The 19,607-nt window shown below is 48.8% G+C and overlaps 1 protein-coding gene across 1 annotated transcript in view; it reads left to right on the top strand.

Annotated features, from left to right (window-relative positions):
- The window catches only part of LRRC1 (leucine rich repeat containing 1), a 129,918-nt gene that overhangs the window by 90,304 nt on the left and 20,007 nt on the right, over nt 1–19,607 (top strand). The window contains exons 5-10 of the mRNA XM_069564108.1: nt 9,116–9,172; nt 9,449–9,512; nt 9,892–9,966; nt 12,904–13,048; nt 15,617–15,735; nt 17,263–17,346. Of these exons, the coding sequence (XP_069420209.1) occupies nt 9,116–9,172; nt 9,449–9,512; nt 9,892–9,966; nt 12,904–13,048; nt 15,617–15,735; nt 17,263–17,346 (544 nt within the window). The remainder of the gene's footprint in view (nt 1–9,115; nt 9,173–9,448; nt 9,513–9,891; nt 9,967–12,903; nt 13,049–15,616; nt 15,736–17,262; nt 17,347–19,607) is intronic.

Raw genomic sequence — 19,607 nt, 5'->3', positions numbered from 1 at the left:
CCCCTCCCTGTGTGTACCAGCACAGTTCTGCTCTTAGCCTCTGAGTTTTTTCTGTGTTGCGTGTAATGTTTGCATTTAAAAACCTGCTGCATGTGTGTGCCACGTGGATTGGTGGCCTGTTTCAGACGCTTGGCAATGCTAGCTCACTGTAGCATCAGGAGTTTTCACTGGGCTGTAGGCCACTTCAAACCCTCTCACGAAACTGAATTTAAAATTTTGTACCTGTCTGCTCACTATCCAGACTGGCTGAGGTTTTCCCCTACTTAATGGTTGAAGTTCTAGCTCTTTTGTGAAACCTTCTCTAGTGACTGGGAGAGATGAAAGAGACCCCAGACTCACAGATACCTGATCCCTGGATCACCTGCACGCTCAGCACTGGAGTCCTTTGTCTACGCACAGAAGGCTAGTGCAGTGTGTGTGTGTGTGTGTGTGTGTGTGTGTGTGTGGTTAGCATGTACACTGGGTCCGCCTTGTCTCCTGGAGCCGTGGAGCTCTGGGTCTGAGCCCCTCTTTGTGTCTGGACCGACCCTGCCATGGCTCTGATGCGCTGGGCGAATCCATGGATGAGACGCATGGTGTTCCCTCCTCCATGCTGCTGGTCTCCAAACGGACATTGCAGATGGTCCAGGTGGGCTCTAGAAGCTTTGTGCTGGGACCACGTTAGCCTGTCCCTGCAGTCACCTGCGCTGAATGCTGTGCCATTCCTATAAAGAGCTGACTGAAGAAGCAACTGTGAAAAGAATCTGCTTTGGTTGCTCTGAAACCGTCTCCTGAAGAATGTGTGTGTGTGAGTCGCTCAGTCGTGTCTGACCCTTTGCGACCCCACGGACTATAGCCCGCCAGGCTCGTCTGTCCATGGGATTCTCCAGGCAGGAACACTGGAGTGGGTTCCCATGCCCTCCTCCTACTGAAGAACACTTGTTACCAAATACTGTTGCTTACTATCCCCCAGGTAAGGAGTCATTACAGAGAGATTTTAAAAATAACGTATTTTTAGGGGAAAAAGTGCCTCACTGGGAGAACCATAAGCTTCTTCCTTTTAATAACAGTTCTGACATTTATCACATTTCCCTTTCTGCTTTTGTTGCCAGAAAGCTCAGAGCTGGTTCCCACGATCTGCAGGAGCAGCTTGTGTTGGTTTCCATGTGGTGGAGGGACCTGGGGACCCGGGGGCAGGGGTGCTGCCGGCGTGCAGGGTGGCGGGGGCAGGGTGGGGGCATCGGTGCCTGTCCCGTTATAGCTCCCCCTCGCTGAGTGCCGGGCGCCGTCCCACGTGTGTTAGCTTTGTCTGTAAAGTGGGGTAAGTCGTCTGCCCGTGTGTGTCTCCCTGGTGGGGTTTGAACTTGGTCTCATCCTGTAGGAAGCTGCCTTTCCTCTGCTGTCGGATGCCCTGCTGAGCACACGAATCTCCTCCTCCCTTCCCCAGCCCTCGTTCTCTAATTCATGAAACTTTTGGCCTAGATGTGCTTTATGAAGACCTCTTTAAGTCCCTCCTAGAAAGAGTTGGGGTAAAGTTAAGTAAAGGGCTTTGTCACTGAAGGTGCCAGTGAGACAGGAAGGGCGGCAGGGGAGGAGGGAGGCCTTCATAGACCTTTGAGAGGAGAATTCCAGGTCTCGGATGGGCTTTATGGAAACTCTCTCAGTAAAACTGAGTTTTCAGATATGCCCTTGAAAACAGTGCCAAGTGATGGTGACTTTTTACTATCACTAAAAACACCTGGAAGATTCCACTGGTCAAGCCAGGAAAGATGAATTTACTTTAAGAAGTTTTGAAACATTGGTACAAAGTGTAAATGAACTTTCCTCTCAAAAGAGCTTGTTGATAGTGAAAATATTTTTCTTGAGGTTAGTGGTAGCAACATGGATGGACCTAGAGATTATCATACGAAGTGAAGTAGCTAGACAGAGAAAGACATATATCAGTTTTAGGTCGAATCTGAAAAATAGTACAAATGGAGTTACTTATAAAACAAAAACAGTCTTTGCAGACAGAGAAGACAAGCTTTTGGTTACCAAAGGGGAAAGGCAGCGAGGGATAAATCAGGGGATTGGACTGAATAGATACACACTGCTGGGACTTCTCTGCTGGTCCAGGGGTTAAGAACTTGCCTTCCAAAGCAGGGGACGTGGGTTCTATCCCTGGTCTGGGAACCAAGATCAAACGTGCCATGGGGCAGCTGAGCCCGCACGCTGCAGCTAGGGAAGCCCACACACTTTAGGCCTGTGCTCGGCAACAGCAGAGGCCCCCGGCACAGCAGCGAAGACCTGTGCAGCCACAGTGACAATAAATGCTCTTAAAACTCAGACACACACTACTTCCCAGGTGGTGCTAGTGGCAAAGAACCTGCCTGCCAGTGCAAGATTCCAAGAGACGTGGGTTCGATCCCTGGAGGAGGGCATGGCAGCCCACTCCAGTACTCTTGCCTGAAGAATCCCATGGCACCTGGCGGGCTACAGTCCATGGGGTCGCAAAGAGCTGGACATGACTGAAGTGGCTTGTGCATGCGTGCATATATGTATATGTAAAACTGAATCACTTTGCTGTATACTTGAACTTAACACAGTGGTATAAATCAAGTATACTTCAGTGAAAAGAATGCAGCCCTCATTTAAGGGAGTAGGTCCTTCCTCAAAAGGTTCAACATGGTTACTGTATGACCCAGTAGTTCCACTGCTAGTCATGTTTACCCGAGAGAACTGAAAACACACGCCTATAAAAAGTGGGTGTACAAATGTTCATAGAAGCATAATAATAGCCAATTTGAAACAGTTCAAATTTTCGTCAGTGGAGGAACCAGTAGACAAAATCTGCTATTCCCATGTGATGGAGTATTAGCCATAAAAAGGTAATGAGGCAGTTACACATGCTTCAGTGTGGATGGACTTAGGCAACGTGTTCAGTAGGGAAGCCGGACAGCAAGGTCACACATCATACCGTTCCATTCATATGAGATGTTCAGCAGAAGCAAGCTCATGGAGACAGAGATTAGTGGGTTGCCTGTAACTGGGGTAAGAATAGGGTGGGATGGTGGGAGCAGGGTGTGTGCGTATGTGTGTGTGTGTGTCTCACTGGTGGGGTTTGAACTTGGTCTCGTCCTGTAGGAAGCTACATTTCCTCTGCTGTCGGATGCCCCACTGAGCACATGAATTTCTTCCTCCCTTCCCCAGCCCTCGTTTTCTAATTCATGAAACTTTGGCATATTTGTACTTGATGAAGACCTCTTTAAACCCCTCCTAGAAAGAATTGACTTGTGATGGGTGTGAAGGTTCTTTTTGGATGATAGAAACTTTCTAGAATTAGGTCATGGTGATGTTTGTATAACCTTGTGAATATACTGAAAACCACTGAGTAGTACCCATTATAAAAGTGGATATTATAGTATGCGAAATGTGTCAAAATCATAAAAAAGAAGAGACATTAGGCAAACTTGAAGAAGCCTGGTGCTGCTGAGGGGTGATGCCACACCTAGGAATGGATCTACGCGACCCTTAAAGGAAATCCTCTGTAATGTAGCCTCACCAGCAGTGTGCGAAGATCATTTCGTCTCGGTAACTGGCACCTGGTGATAAGCAGGTACACAGAGCCAGAGCCTCCAAAACGTCCAGGTGTTGTGGAGTCGGGGTCGGGGGAACTCAGGGAGAACTGTGAGAACCTGGGAAGCCTCTGCCTCCATCGTGAGCAAGCTGCTCCGTTTGACTTTGTGTATCTGGCTTCATGAGATTCCATATCTTTGGCTGTTAAAGAGACTGGTACCATCAGAAAAAAGGTGAGTTAGCCTAAATATATCTAGACATCTCTTATTTAATGAAATTTCCTCCTCAAAGAATAGCATTCTTTAAGAAGAAGAAATATGCGTAATAGATTGGTATGGTGCCCAAAACCCAGTGGTCAGTCACTAAATGGTTATCATCAATAAAGAGTTGGTTGTGACCATTTGCTAACCGAAGTAGAACAAGCAGATAAGCCCTGGATTCTCTGGCAGATTGAAGTCGAGCGTGTGGGTGTGATTTTGTGTCTGCTGCCCTTGGGAATGGTGACCTGTTAGTACATGCTGCCTGAAAAGAATCAGTCTTTTTGAAAACTGTTACTGTATTTAATACTCTTTTTTTTTTTTTTTTTGAGGCCTGGGAATTTCTGTAAATATTGCTCCAAAAATAAAATGAATTTTTAGAAAATTTTCTAGAGCAACACTGCCATAAGGAAGTTTGTAACCGGAGTTTTCTGATTAAATACTAATCTGGTACTAAAAAAGCAGAAATACCATGGATATATAAGTACTTCCCTCATCCTAGTTGAAAAGTATTGCCATAAATGTTTACAGATTTTATATTTAATGGTTTAATAGTGTATATCATTTGTTTGCTTGGGGGCACCTAAATTTATTTTATTCTTTACTTTCTTAATGATATTGGCCACCAAAATAGGGGGAAGAAAATTCCAGTGGTTTAGAAAGGAATTTTTAAAATACAGTGGAGGACAGATGTAAATTTTTTTTTTTAAGTAACCCCTCATCCAGTCCCTGAAATAGAATCCTAAAAATACAGTTGGCCTACGTGTTGGCTCACAGCAGCGTGAACTCTTGTGCGTGCTCTCAGGGATCGTCAGCTGCTGGCACCAAAGGCTTCTGCACACTCTTCCTGCAGAAGCTTGTAGGATTTTGTCATTCTTTTTTTAAACCTCATTTGGGGGACTTCTGTGGTAGTTCAGTGGTTAAGGGTTCGCCTTCCAGTGCAGAGGACACAGGTTCAGTCCCCTGGGTGGGGAGCTAAGACCTCACGTGCCGCAGGACAGCGAAGCCTGTGCGCTGAGCTACTGAGCCTGGGGCGCTCTGGGGCCTGATGCCAGCTCGAGGAAGCCCAAGTGTGCAGTGAGGACCTGGTGTGGCCAGATAAATGGTATTTTTTAAAGAAAGAGAAGAAAAAGTTAAACCCCATTTGATGGTAAAAACGATGGGAGTGAAGGAAAGATAGAAAATAGTGGTTTGTGTAGGAGGTCATCCTGATGATATTACACAGAAATTTAATTTGCCAGGAATTAAAATTGAAGGGTAAAACATCTGTTACTAGGGGAGTGGTTTAAAAAAAGTAAGTTGTGTATGGATTCTGGATTACCATGCAATTAAAAAAAAAATACCTGTGTGTATTATCTGTTGATAAGAAAGTCAAAAATCTCGTTTGTATAGGATGCTGCCTTTTGTATGAAAAAAAGGAGGCTAAGGCTATATATTCATACCCCTTTTTCTTTGCATAAAAGGCAACTTTGGGTAAATGCACAAATAACTAACAGAAAGGGTTGTTTCCTGTGAGAAGGGTCTAGGTGGTAGGAGACTGGATGGACGCAGGACGGGTGGGCGCCCACTCATTCCTGAACGTTCGTTCTGCGTGTTCATCAATGTGTTATATTTGCGGCTGTCCGGTCATTCCGTCATGTCTGACTCTCTGTAACTCCATGGGCTTAGCCTGCCAGGCTCCTGTGTCCATGGAGTTCTCCAGGCAAGAATCCTGGAGTGCGATGCCTTCCTTCAGGGGATCTTCATGACTCAGGGATTGAACCGGCATCTCCTTCTCTGACAGACAGATTCCTTACCACTGAGCCACCTGGGAAGCCCCACTGTATTAGTACTATATTACACATACTCACAAATATTGCATTCCCTATTCACAAAGTGAACCTCACAAACTCGAGGGTGAGAGCAGAAAATGGTGACTGGAAATGCAGATTCCATGGTGAGTCCTGGCTCTGCCCCTTCCCAGTCGTGGGAGACCTCGTTCAGGTGCCCTCTTGGGCCTTCATTTTCTCATCCATAAAGTTAATTCTTGGCAAGAACTGGCGACGGTCTCTGTCATACAGTTTCTGCTGATGTCATTGCTGGTAGTCAGAGCATCAGTGACCAGTCATTCTCATGTTGCCTGTCGAGTGTCTGAGCTTTCGGTCACGTGTTGACTGCAGCAGCTGATAAATGTATGTGGAGTTTCTCTTGGCCTGTGGCTAACAGCCTGGCACAGAGTTCAAGTCCCTGGACTGCGTCAGTTCTTGGCAGTATGTCCTTTACTCGCAAAGATACTGGAGTGGAATTGACCAGGTTGCCTGCATAAGGAAGGCACCATCCTGAAGTCTTGATGGAAGATGCTATATTCAGAAAAGCTAGGAGAGGAGGTCATTCATCCTTGCATTTTGATCTTACTGTCTCTGGTCCAAATCTGCATTCAAGCCGGCCCTGTTTATGTCAGCTCTTCCCAGAATGGCCTGGAGAACTCTGTTCTGGAGGGACTGGTTGTGCGTTGGCCTGGGACTCTCCAGGGCAGGGTACTGATGGCAGCCAAACCCATGGTTTCATTTGAGAATCAGTTAATAATCGAAATGAGAACAGCCAGGCCAGGCTACACGCTGAGGTTTGGGCTTATGTGGGAGGTGGGCATCTGTAGTCAAACCAGTGTCCTTGCTTTTTATTCATCATCGTCCCTCAAGTCACCAGTTACGGATGATGTATCCTTAAAAGTTGTTCCGTGCCAGCCGCTCCCCATCTGCAGGCCTGTTGTTGGAGGTGGTTCTGGGCAGAGGGAATGGCTCCCGTGGTTGATAGAATTGTGGAGCAGTCTTTCCGGGGACCCCGCCTTGGGGCTCACACATTTTTGTGGCCCCTGACTATACTTCCCTGGAGTAGGAAATGTCAACCCACTCCAGTATTCTTGCCTGGAAAATTCCAGGAACAGAGGAGCCTAGCGGGCTACAGTCCATGGGGTCGGAAAGAATTGGACATGACCGAGCATGCACACAGGCATGACTGCTTGGGCACAGGGCCATCTCAAAGAAATAACATATCAGACTGGCTCTGTTAACTTGCAGGAATATGTATCCTGCCCTAACTGCTGCAGTAGGTATGACTGTCTTCATTTTAGGGGAATCGAGGTGCCGTGGCGAAGCACTTCAGCCAAGTAGATCCAGGTAGTTGTGAGGGATGTAAATTATAGAGAGAGAGAGTTCCAAAGAGTGGTAGTCCCCAGAGTGAGGGCAGAGAAGGACGTGGCAACCCGCTCCAGTAGTCCTGCCTGGAGAATTCCATGGACACGGGAGCCTGGTGGGCTGCCATCCTCAGGGTCGCAAAGAGTCGGACACAACCGAGCGCCTAACACACGCAGGGTGAGGGCAGGGTCTTGGCTCTCACCGGGTTTGAGCTATGGCTTTGCCACTGTCTGATGAACCTCACACCAGCAGACCTCGCTTTCCTGATGGGGTCGTCCTGGTGATATCAGCGATGTACTGGGTGGTTCCCGGTCAGGAGATGACAGTAAGGACCCAGAGGGTGCCCCAGGTGGCGGGCCCAGCTCTGTTCCGTTTCAGGCAGGAGGTGTTGGGCCAGGGGGTGTCAGTAGCTGGGCCTGGTGATGCTGCTTTGCAAGATGCACTTGGTGGGGCCCAAGGAAGGAGCTTTGGAAGCAAAGAGGGACGTTTTCCCTCATTTTGTTAGTGGATGTTTCTAGTGGGTCAGAAGAGATGTGAAAGTGATGAGCGTTAGATTTGGCAGGTCTGGCAGTGGTTTTTAAAATAGAGACGTGAAAACAGCCAAATGGTTATCACCTTTCCCATAAGACTGGTTCTGGGAACAGCTAAAACTGAAAACCAAGCGCTTGATTTTACTTTTACAGTGGTCTGTAATGTCCGGTCTCCACCTTATCTATGGGTTGCTTTTAGGGGCACATAATGGGTGGTCCCCCCTCCCTCCCACGTTATTTCTTCTACGTGAGGGTTTGGCCCAGACAGAGGCAGTGGGACTGGGAAGTTGCGATTCCACCTGGCTGTATTTTAGGGGAAGAGTCTTGGTATTAAATTCGTAATTACTTGTTAGCAGGGTTACTGGCTTTTAAGAGTATATATATTCTGAAGGGTTTTATTTTTTTCCTCTTGGTTTAATTGTGAGACTCTTACTCCGTTTCTAAATTTCTAAAATTATTTTTAGAAAGTTGAAGGGGATATCAACTTTGTGCATGTCAAATGTATAGTTCAAATACATTTTCAAGCCACTGGGTTTTATGTGAGTACATGCATTGTTCCTGCAAATCAAATTTACATTTTCTAATGTTATGAAAAGCGCTGTCAGTGCCTGTAATTCTGGCTTTGATGTTGGAAGGAGAACAGAGGATTAAGGCAGATTAGGGTGTTGGTCTGACTCCCCGTGTTCTGTGGGATCACAAGTAAAAGTCCTCCAAATCTGGCTGTTACTCTGGTGGCATTAGCAGAAGCTGGAGTTCTCGCTTTTCAGAGCTTAGCACAGCGCCTGCTGGAGCAAGCAGCCGACTCTCTCCTGAATCAGCGTGTCATGCCAGCGCTGACATACTGGGATGTGTGTGGCGTCTGCCGATTCAGAATCGCCACCGTGGCCCAGATCACCAGCATCTGGGGAGAGCCTCTGTATCCTTGCACGGTATTTCTGCTAGATGTGGATTACAGCTGAAAGGCAGGGGAATCTCCTGAAAAGAGTGCCACTCGGGGTTTATTAAGAATAAAAGCAACATTATCACAGCCACTGTTTACCGCATCAGGCTGGTGTCCCGGGCACCGCGTGGAGTATGTCGTTACTTGACCTGCTGCATCTCAGGGGCCCCGTGCTCTGTGAGCGTGGGAACTGAAGTGGAGCGCGTGGACTCTCTGAACTGAGATGCCCACTGTGTTCAAACAGACAGACTTCTCAGTGATGTTTGCAAGAAGAGCAGCTTGAGATTAAACGCGTTCGGGCGGTCCGGTTTTTAAGGCAGTGGTGCATTTTTGACATTCTCAAGCCTGGAAGTGCATATTCGGCCCCTGTCTTGGTCCTAGGAGTGGCTGTCTCTCAGGGACTGGAGAGTTCTTCCCATGTATCAGCTGCACAGAGTTCATGTGTGTGAGTCCTTGTGGTGATGGTGCCCTTCTCTTTACTTCAGTGTTAAAATTTGCGAAGTAGAGATGATGCTATTTTTACTGGGGATGCGGTGGTCATAGATATTTTTCTCGGGGGAGTGACTTACAGGTCTTAATAAGAGTTGCTCCTTCTGGAGTGGGGATTGTTGGGGAGGGGAGGGAGTAGGAAGAATCTTAGGCATTTTCCTTAAACCCTTTTTTTCTTCTGTTCATTTCTAGTCTTTATAACCTGGCTTCACTGGAACTGAGAGAGAATCTACTTACTTATCTCCCTGAGTGAGTCTCTGGGGGAAAGGAGAGGGGAGGGGTTTCATACTGAATGAATTTCTTGAAGCATTAAAAAAAAAGCTACAGTAGCTTGTCAAAAAGAAGTTCTGTGTCTTTTGGAAAATTTGGGAGATGCCAGCCTTGATAGACTTCCTGTGCGGATGGCCATAAAATCCAGATGAATCTTATTTTGGGAAATGAGTCCAAGTGAGGAATCTCATGCTGCTCAGCATTTCTAAATCCCAAGAGCTCCTTCCCTTTGAATTTTTTTTTTTTTTTTAATAGCTCCCTTACCCAGCTACGGAGACTAGAAGAACTTGATTTAGGAAACAATGAAATATATAATTTGGTAAGTCTGTACAGAAGAGAGATTTGAATTTCACTTGTTCTTAGTTATGATCACAGAATGTCTGGGGGACATCTCTAGGGATGCTCTTAAGCCAGTGTTTCCACAGAGACAGCTTGGCAACATTAGAGCACGTGCTTTGGTTCACTCGGGTTACGGATGATGATTGGGGGGTGAAGGCTCGGGGGTGGAGGTGATGGTGTGAGTGGAAGCAGCTGGGAGTCTTGGGGATGCTTTTAGGAGAGGGGTGCTGATTTTAGAGAAGTACCCACAAACCTCTGCTGTGATACTCCATTCCTAACTGTTGAGTGAAGGTCCTTTCCTTCTTAATGGGAGGCTAAATACTGGAGCTTTGTTACCATAACATTGCTTTTTGTTTTAGCCAGAATCAATAGGAGCTCTCTTACATCTAAAGGATCTCTGGTTGGACGGAAATCAGCTGTCAGAATTACCTCAGGTGAGTGGTAATTTCAGTTTCCCTCCAAAATGCAAAAAGACTACCGTCACCCTCATGCATCCCCTGCTCCTCCATGAGACGTTCCAGAAAAGGGAGCTTGAAAACGAAAACGTTGGTTGCCAAAGCAGATTTGGAAAAATTCGTTGAGCATTCATCATGCCACATTGCCACAAAAAATTGAAAGCCTCAACCCGTCGTTTCTAAAGATAGTAAATGTATCTTTTGGTGCGTGAAGTCTGCATTTTATTTCACCCTGGCTTGAGGCCTGGGTTGCCTGCTTGAAGCCCAGCTCATTTGGAAATTACCAGGATGCCGGATTCTGATGGCAGAAGTTTCTGCCACTGTTGGTGATATGCCAAGTGTTTTGAGATGATTTGAGCACATTTTGCTGTGTAATAGTTGATGTGAAATCAGTGCGAAAAGTTTCTACTTCATATTTTCTTCCAAATGTTGCTTATGGTGTAGCTGGACCGTCACAAGCTGTTTACATTTCTCCTGCTGTTACCAAGCGTGAGGAACTGTGTTCCAAATGAAACAGGGTCTCGTGTGGGCTTCTGTTTCAGCTGGTGGGTTCTAGCACGCAGACCCACCTTCCCATCAGTTGAGAGAGAGACTCAAACAACAACACCACACAGGCGTTTCCCCCAGCTTGGTTTTTCTCCAGGTGTTACCAAATTCTGCTCTTCGGGGTCTCTTAGAGCCAGGGTTTAAAGTCCGTATATTTCCTGATGGTTGAGGTGTGCGTACTGTATCGTCATTCAGGGGCTGTCTCTGCTAGGCTCTCTGAGCCAGCTATGAGGGACCCTGCTCTTCGGGTGGAGAAGGTGTATCTGTGCAAGGGAGCCTGGTGCTGTGAAAAAGCACTTGAGTGAGATTCTAGTTGTAGTTATACACTGGAATTGACAAGACACACCGACAACTCATGCGACTCCGGAGCTAATTCGAGTCTGTTTCTGAGGTCTTGGCTGCATTTGGGAAAAGGAAGGGGCAGATCAGCAGCTGATATGAGTGAGGGTTTGATTAACAGATTTCTCTAGGAAATTATGAAACGTCCTGATTAAGAGAAGTCTAGCTACTTAAAAAAGTCAAAGGATGGGGCAGAAATGCCAGGAAGATATTAAGAAAGTATAAAATACCAGCTATCAAGGCTGGATAAACAACAAGGCCTTACTGTGGAGCACAGGGAACTGTACTCAATATCCTGTAATAAAACAGAATGGAAAAAGAATATGAAAAAATATGTATGTATAACTGAGTCACTTTGCAGCACTAGGAGAAATTAACACAGCATACTTGAATAAAATAAAAATCAGCTCTTAGACATGCAGAGGAGAGTGTATGTGTGGACAGATGTATGTAAACAATTGTGCAAAATATCACGTCCTAAACAAAGAAATTAACATGCCACTGATCATGTTATTAATTTTTTTTATGCATCTCATTGGCCCACTTGTATAACCTTTTGTTAAGTCAGGACCAAACTCATCAGACAGTCTCAGATAATCAGTTATTTTCCTGTCTTCACTGATAAAAAGAAAAGGAGACGAAACATTGTTTAAAGGAATAAATTTAGAAAGTAGACTATCCTCAGGGAGCCTGGCCTGAAATTAGTAGAAAGGTAGTCTGCTTTCCTCCAGGCAGCACATGCAGGGGTGGAGTCCCAGGGTGAGTACTGGATTGGGGGGGGATAAGTTGCGTAGTTGTTCAGGCCACATTCAGTGCTGATTCAGGAGTCTGTGCCTATGTAGACTTCAGGGGGCCACTGGAGTTCGAGGTGGGGTTTCATTCCGGGCCTGGAGCGATGTTTCCCGGAGGGAAGGATGGAGGCACAGTTGTGAACAGACTTGGGCAGAGTGTTTCCAGACCTGTCCAGGCGGGAGGGTGCTGAGTGCAGGGGGACAGGCTGGCAGCAGGTCAGGCCAGTGGGGGCACCAGTAAGCGGGAGTGTGTGTCGGGAGAGTGGAGGATCAGATGCCTTTGGATTGGAGCTCGGGCCCCAAGGAGGTGCCTCCCCTCCCTGGGTCGGCTCTTCCCTTTCAGAGCAGTCTGGCTCTCTTGTCTTGGGTATTAACAGAGAGAGTGTGTGTGTATTAATAGTGTGTGTGGTGTGTGTGTGTGTGTCTGTGTCTGTGTGTATCTGTGTGTATCTGTTTGTGTGTGTGTGTGGCTCTGTTGTCTCGGGTATTAACTCTGTGTGTGTGTGTGTGTGTATGTGCGCCCGTGTATGTGTATTAATTTTGTGTGGTTTGTGTGTGTGTCTTTGTGTATCTGTGTATGTGTGTGTGTGAGCACACCCATGTGTGTGTGCTCCAGTTTCCCCAGGGAGCAGCTGAGCCCCTGTTGTGTGTGTGTGGGGTGTGTGTGTGTGTGTGTGTGTGTGTGTGCTCCAGTTTCCCCAGGGAGCAGCTGAGCCCCTGTTGTGTGTATGTGTGTGTGTGTGTGTGTGTGTGTGTGTGTGTGTGCTTCAGTTTCCCTGGGGAGCAGCTGAGCCCCTGTTGTCCCATGAGCTGCCTGTCACGGACGTAGAAAGGAGTCGGCTTCCCACAGGACTTCGCAGGCTGTTCTGAGTATTGAGTCCTAACTTGGAGAACTGGCATCTGGCCTCTTTTTTTTCTTTATCCCTGAACTGTGGGGCCTTCAAGCGACTGGTTTTCCCCTGGTGTCCATGTCCTCATCTTACTGAGGGAATGACTCCTTGCCTGCCTGCAGGCGGAGCGCCTGGCCTCCCTTCCCAGCGCCGCATGTGTGATTCACACAGCTTCCCGTTTTCATCAGAAGGGAGTCTGGAAACTCAACCCCGCTGTCACCTTCGACCAGAACTTATAGAAGCATCCTTAGGACCACTCTGCAGTTTGATTTTGAAAAATCAGTATGAGAAACTCCTCCGAACGGTGACTGATTCTGGCGTGACTTTCTTTTCCTGTGTCATTGGTGCAGGAAATAGGAAATCTGAAGAACCTGCTCTGCTTAGACGTCTCTGAAAACAGGTTGGAAAGGCTTCCAGAAGAAATCAGCGGCCTGACTTCATTGACGGATTTGGTCATTTCGCAGAACTTGTTAGAAATGCTCCCGGACGGCATCGGTGAGTGTGGGCGCTAGCAGCCCCAGTGCTGGCTGTTCAGGTGCTGGGGTGTGGTTCCTTCAGTCGTTACGGGTTGAATTTCTCTATTTGCAGGCATTTCTGTTTTCCTGGTCTGGGAGCAGGCATGTTGAATATCTGTTACTGCTTTTAGGTGTCAGCCTGTCCACTTCCTCTGCAGCTTGTGCCCGTGATTTTGCTGGTGATGAGCCCAAATCGTAGAATGTGTTTTGGGCATATGAACAGTTATCAAGACTTTTCTAATTGAGTTTCGCGAATAGTTTATGTGGAATGACCTTTGACCTCATGGTGTGACCCCTAGGAAGGGCTGTTATTTGGGGGGGAACACATTGAGCCTTTTCTGGTCCATTGGGAATCATCTTTTCCTTGAATCATTCTGTGCCGTTTCCTTTAAAAAACAGACCAGACATTTCCTTTACCGAAAAGGAGCTCAGCCCAGGGTGAGAAAATAAACGCAGGGAAGATAAACAGACGTGGGCTGTCAGCTCCGCCATAGCCAGGCCTTCCTAGAAACTGTAGGAAACTATATTTAACCATGTGGCTGTCATAGGACAGCTTCTTTGACCTTCACTTAACTTGCATTCAGAACATCAAAGGGAGTTTGGGAGAGGTTTTCAGTAGTCGGAGAAGCCGTGTGACAGGGGCCTGACTTCCTTTCTGGAATCTGGTCCAGATGAAAGGGTTGCTGATAAGAGCAGCTTGACAGGAGGACCGACAGATGCTGCCTTTCAGGTGAGTCTGGTTGAGGAGCTGATGGGGACTGTGACTCTAGGTGGGAATGCCCGGTAGGAATCACATATAGCATCTGAACAGCTGTGGGGACCCAGGATGTTTGGCTGCTGGGAGAAGGGAGAAGTAGGCATGGGATGGCTGGCATCAGGCCTTTGAAGGGCTGTCAGGTAGAAGGAGGCATCGACTGATTCTGTCTTCTAGTTCAAGAGGGTGAAAGGAAAAGGTTGTGGATCTCAGTTTGATTTAAGAAAGAGCTTAACGTGCATCTCTTAGGAATCAGTGTGGGCTGCTTAGTAAAGAAATGAGCCTCCTGGCAGTAGAAGTATTCAAGGAGAGTCTGCAGGCCCGCTTTTGAGTGGTGTTGAGGAGTCTCTTGGGGTGAGCTCTGCCAGCTGTACGTTCCATGCCCCAAAGACAGTGCTGACGAATCTCTTGGCCTGAGGACTGGGGGGCCCTCTGAGGACAGTGTTAGTAGGTACTGACTGTGCTGAATAAGGAGCCCCCCTGCCCTGCTCCGTGACTGCACTTAGCGCAAGTTCACCCTTTCGGCATCTCCCCGCCTCTGGCTTTATCGCTTCTGTGATAGAGGCTGTCCTCTGACTGCCCTGAGGACAGTGATGTCATGCTGGCCACCTTCTGTGGATACCAAGGACACCTGCTTGGTAGGCGCGCCCCCAAGGCAGGAGCAGTTGACAGCGAGACTCTGAGTCTCCTCCAGCCCATGGAGGCTGCAGAGGCTGCAGTAAACTGGGCTGTTTTCCTGCCTGAGGGCACCTCGCATGAGTCCATTCTGCGCTCTGGTGAGATAGACCTGTCTTAACGTGGCCTTTCAGAGATTACCATCTGACCCCGCAGGCTCAGAGATTTCCCTAGTAGGGATCCTCACTGACTCACCGTCACCCGCAGATGATACAATGGGCTGCCTTGTGCTGTCTTTTGTTTTAAGCGACGGTGATTCTCGTGTGTGTTAGTTGCTCAGTTGTGTCTGACTCTTTGTGACCCATGGACCATAGCCCATCAGGCTCCCCTGACCCCGGAATTGTCCAGGCAAGAGTCCTGGAGTAGATTGCCATTTCCTTCCCCAGGGGATCTCTCCGACCCAGGGATTGAACCTGCATTGTCTCCTGCATTGCAGGCAGGTTCTTCGCCATCCGAGCCAGGATGATTCTTGCTGTTGCTGCTAAGTCACTTCAGTGGTATCCGACTCTGTGTGACCCCAGAGACAGCAGCCCACCAGGCTCCCCTGTCCCTGGGATTCTCCAGGCAAGAACACTGGAGTGGGTTGTCATTTCCTTCTCCAATGCAGGAAAGTAAAAAGTGAAAGTGAAGTCGCTCAGTCGTGTCCGACTCTTAGCGACCCCATGGCTCCCAGGCTCCTCCGTCCATGGGATTTTCCAGGCAAGAGTACCGGAGTGGGGTGCCATTGCCTTCTCCGAGGATGATTCTTAGAGGAATGTAAAAGTCTCTTGCTGTACACAAGATATTTCCTGTTCTTAAAGCTCCATCAAGAGCCAGCTCTTTGTTTTTTCATGAAAATCTATGGACTTTGACATGATTTTTTAGGTAGCAACTTTTAAACGATTTGCCATTAATTGCCGACTGTTTCTGACAAACAGAACACACGATTTTAACTCTCAACCTTTTGTACTCTAAATGCAAACAGTTTCTTGAAGCTGGGTGAGGAAACCAAATGAGAATGGAAACTCCAAACAGCAAGCAGAGGGGAGATGCCGAGAGGCGACCAGAGAAACAGTGATGACTAATGAGCCTAAATAGGGAAACAGTGATAACTAATGAGCCTAAATAACCCTTTTACAGGAAAGCTAAAGAAACTGTCGATCTTGAAGGTGGATCAGAACCGACTCACCCAGTTGCCCGAGGCGGTCGGAGACTGTGAGAGCCTCACAGAATTGGTTCTTACAGAAAATCGTCTCCTGGTGAGTGTGGCCCCAGGGTCAGGTGGAGATCGATGGTGTGGGTTCCGCATCAGCAGTGCTTTGCAGGGTCGCGTCTACGTGTTTGTAATTTGGGTGGACCAGATGGAGGTCCCTTTACGCTGTAACTAACCAAGGGGCCTGAGAAGCAGGCTCGGGACACGCAGATGATCCCGGTCCCCCGTCAGAGACTGCGCCTCACCGTGGCGCTCGGTACGGGCGCTGGCCTGGACATCGGGGGAAGGGAGGTGGCGGGACCAGCCCTGCTGGTGGAAGTGCCTCCGCCCGCGTCTGAGGGTGGGCCAGTGGGAACGGTGTTCTGTCTGGTTCTTGGAGCAAATGTGAGCGTTCGGGAGGGAGAGGGGATGGGGCTGGACCTGGAAAGCCTTGGGGGCACTGAGGGTGGGGGATGCTCTTTGGGGAGCCAGAGCACAGCTCTGATCTTGGTCTCACCCCATCTGAGAAGCTGGGTGAGGCAGAGCAGGTGCCCGGGCTTGGCCCAGCCCTCCCCATTCTCCTGGCGGCGCCTGCAGAGCGGGTTTCTGGGGCAGCTGCTCTCTGCCCGCCCCATCTGCTCGCCCTGTTCCCCCTGTCCTGGCCTTGTAGCCTCTTTGTCTTTGGTTTACTTGCCTGCCTTTCCCTCCACTTCTCTGTCTTCATTTTGTCACTTTAGTTTTTACCCGACTTTTCCTTTTACCTCTTTCTCCCCTTTTCTCTTCTCTTTATAAAAGGAGTAAGTAATGCTCTTCTGGGGAGCAGAGCAGAAGAAGACAGCAAGAGTCGGTGAAGGAGGCGGAGCTGGTGGGGGCATGGGAACATCCCCCTGTAGTCAGGACACTGGCCGCCTTCCTTGTTTCTAGAAGGAATCCGTTAGAATTACAGATGGTAGTCGTGACAGTTAGAAAAGTGACGTTCACCCCTGGATTGCATCAGGGTTGAAGATCCTCCACTCTCCATGGACCCAGGGCTGGTTCCTTTGGGGCTGGAGCGCTCACACCAGCCGGGGCGGTCCCCTCCCCTCCCCGGGCCTTATGACCACCCCTGCAACACAGCACCACCAACACACCCGCCCAGCTCAGGCTCTCATACCAGCCTGGGCAGTTCCCTCCCTCCCCAGGCCTTATGAACCCCCCGCCCCCCACACACCCACCCAGCTCCGGCCCCCATAGGCATCTGCAAACTAGCTCTCTGTTGTTCTCAGAGGTGCAGGCAGGGGAGGGGTGGATCTCAGGGGTGCAGATTTCACTTCCTTGATTTGAAGGGCCTTAGCTACCTCTTTTACTGTGTGTTTCTCTGTTCCCAGGCCTGTGTCTTTAACCTCATTTCATTGAAACATACTCATTTCTAAAAAAACGCAAAATGTTAGATGCCACATCCCCAAGTGAGCATTACAAACACCTGCTGTTGAGGAAGGACTTGTCTCGCTGGATGATATTAGACCCTCTCAGTTCTTGAAAGGATCTGTTTTATCTGTTTTACTCTGAGCCATGTCCAAAGTATGTGTTAATAACAAAAATGTTATTTTAACAGACTTTACCTAAGAGCATTGGAAAACTTAAGAAGTTGAGCAACTTGAATGCAGACAGAAACAAATTAGTGTCTTTACCAAAAGAGGTATGTGCTTTTAAGAAAATAATATAATTAATAAAGAAATAATGATACACAAGGGATCACAGATGTCAAATACTCATGTGCTGCTTTTTAAAGGTGTGAACTCTCATCTGTGGGTCCAGAGATGGTTGGAGGAATTGTATCAAAGAATGACCATCAGTAACGTTGGGGAGAGTAGGTGGGTCCAGATGGCTGTGAGCAGAATTGGGAAAGGGGAATTCAGAGGGGGACAGAGAGGGTGGCGCTTGGGGGCTGGCCTAGAAGAGCAACACCATTGACAGGAAGGGGTGATTGTGGCCTTGGGCTTTGGGGGTGATTGGGTCTAGTGAGCAGGTAAGCCCTCCCATGAGCCGCTGGAGTTGTGAAGATGGGTCTCGGTGGACAGTCTTCCTGGGCAGAGGCTCATGTCTGGGAGAACGAGAGGGAGCCCTCCACGTAGAGGCGGGTGCGGGAAGGTAGAGCCCGGTTCTTAAGATTTTTTGGTCGGTGCTCCCAGAGGGAGAAGAGAGCCTCCATACCTTGTGGGCGTGGCTGTGTGATTTAGAGGTATTTAACCAAGGAGGCACTGGAAATGAGAATGGGAAGAAGCCCTAAGGGGTCACACGAGGTGGCCTCCTGGGTGCTGTTTAAAAGGAAGGCTGTCTTTTAAAAGGAAGCTGCTGAGCGGCTCTGCCTGGCCGCGCAGGAGGAGGTGTGGCCTCCTGTGCTGCAGTCCCCAGCCAGGAGCAGCTTCCCGCTTCCTTCTCTGCTCGACCCTTGTCAACGCCCATCTTGCAGTCATTTCAGAGCTGTTCTCCAGGCAGCGAGCGCTTGCGGGGCTCTGACGCTCCCCGGCCACTCCTCCAGGCGTTTCACCTGGCCTGGTCTTTTCTCCCCCGTCCCTGTCTGGAGGTTCAGCGGGGCCCGGCTTCTCCCTGGGTGTGGCAGCCGGTGCTCCTGAGCGGAAGGATAGGGACATTTGTTACAGATGTGACCGCATTCTCACACAGCCACGATGGGAACCCTAACATTTATGTAAAGCTGTTTCCAGCGCAAAGACTTAAGTCTCCATCTTTGCTAAACTGGGACTCACAGAAGAGATTCTGCTCATTAAATCCTCATTTTGGTTCCAGTCTAAAAGCATTAAACTGAAGGACAGAGCTGGTGTTGATTGTACTCTTGTGGGAGAGTGCATGTGGGTGGGTGTAGGTCAGATGCAGAGGCAGAGGGAAGGAGAAAAGATCCAGGCCCTCCCTCTGCAGTGCCCTGCCCCCGACCGGGTGCTGTCGTGCTTGTTCAGTGAATGTCACGGCCTCTTTTGAGGCCATGAGGATCTGCATCTCCCTGCTTTACAGACGAGGAAGCTGAGGCTGGGAGTGCTTTCCCACCGGGGCTCCCGCAGCTGGAGTCTGGAGAAGAGACTTCGATGTGTCCTCCATGGCCAAGCCCGTAAAAGCCTGGCCGCTCAACTTGTAGAGATTGAACCCTACCTTTTCACCTCTGTGATCTTGACATGAGGCAACCTCTTGGTTGTGTAAAGGAAGCGTAGTTTGGACACTTCAGAAAATTAATGCATTTGAGGAAAGTTTTCAGTAGACCCTGAAGAGAGCACTTCCGAGTGTGACGTTAATCCCCAGCAAGGTCCCCACATCCCTGCCCCTCTCTGCATCTGGTCTTTCAAAGGGACACGTTGTAGACAAGAGCGTGAGGAATTGCTTCCTGTAAACTGTCCCCGTCATGTTGGCATCAGCCCTCTTTTCACTCTGAGAGGATGACATCATGCTTTCCCGGCATCTGGAATTTCATCAGGGAATGGAGTCTGCGCCTTTTCCTTCCGCTGCCCAAGAAGGCAGCTGCTCAGGGCCCCGGGGACTGGCTCCTTTCTTGCCCCTTTCACCCCCGCTCACACTCAGCTCCCGGACTGGGATGTGTCCCAGTTCTGCTGTGAGTCCCAGCTTGGTGACCCTGCAGATATTGGCAGTGCTGGCCTCTGACCCACGGACTGGGCCGACAAACCATGGCGGGGCCCTCACCTTCCGCTGGGTCTCCTTGGTTGGTCTGGGATGTGCGTGCGTGCGTGCATGTTCTCTGCCTCCAAGCTTGATACCATCCCATCAAATCCTGCACTCTCCTGATTGGATTCTTCTCTCTTCTCTTTCCAGATGTGATTGCTTCCTCTTGAACGCATGGCGCGTTTAAACTGACAGTGCCAACCAGTCCCATGTATATGCCCCCAGCCCATAACTGTGTTAGTGGCTGTTGGTCTGGGGCGCTGTGTCGCTCTT

This window comes from Ovis canadensis, chromosome 20 (genome assembly GCF_042477335.2).
Source record: "Ovis canadensis isolate MfBH-ARS-UI-01 breed Bighorn chromosome 20, ARS-UI_OviCan_v2, whole genome shotgun sequence".
Taxonomy (NCBI): Eukaryota; Metazoa; Chordata; class Mammalia; order Artiodactyla; family Bovidae; genus Ovis; species Ovis canadensis.
The sequence above is the reverse complement of the archived record's forward strand: the minus strand, read 5'-3'. Positions and strand labels throughout refer to the sequence as shown.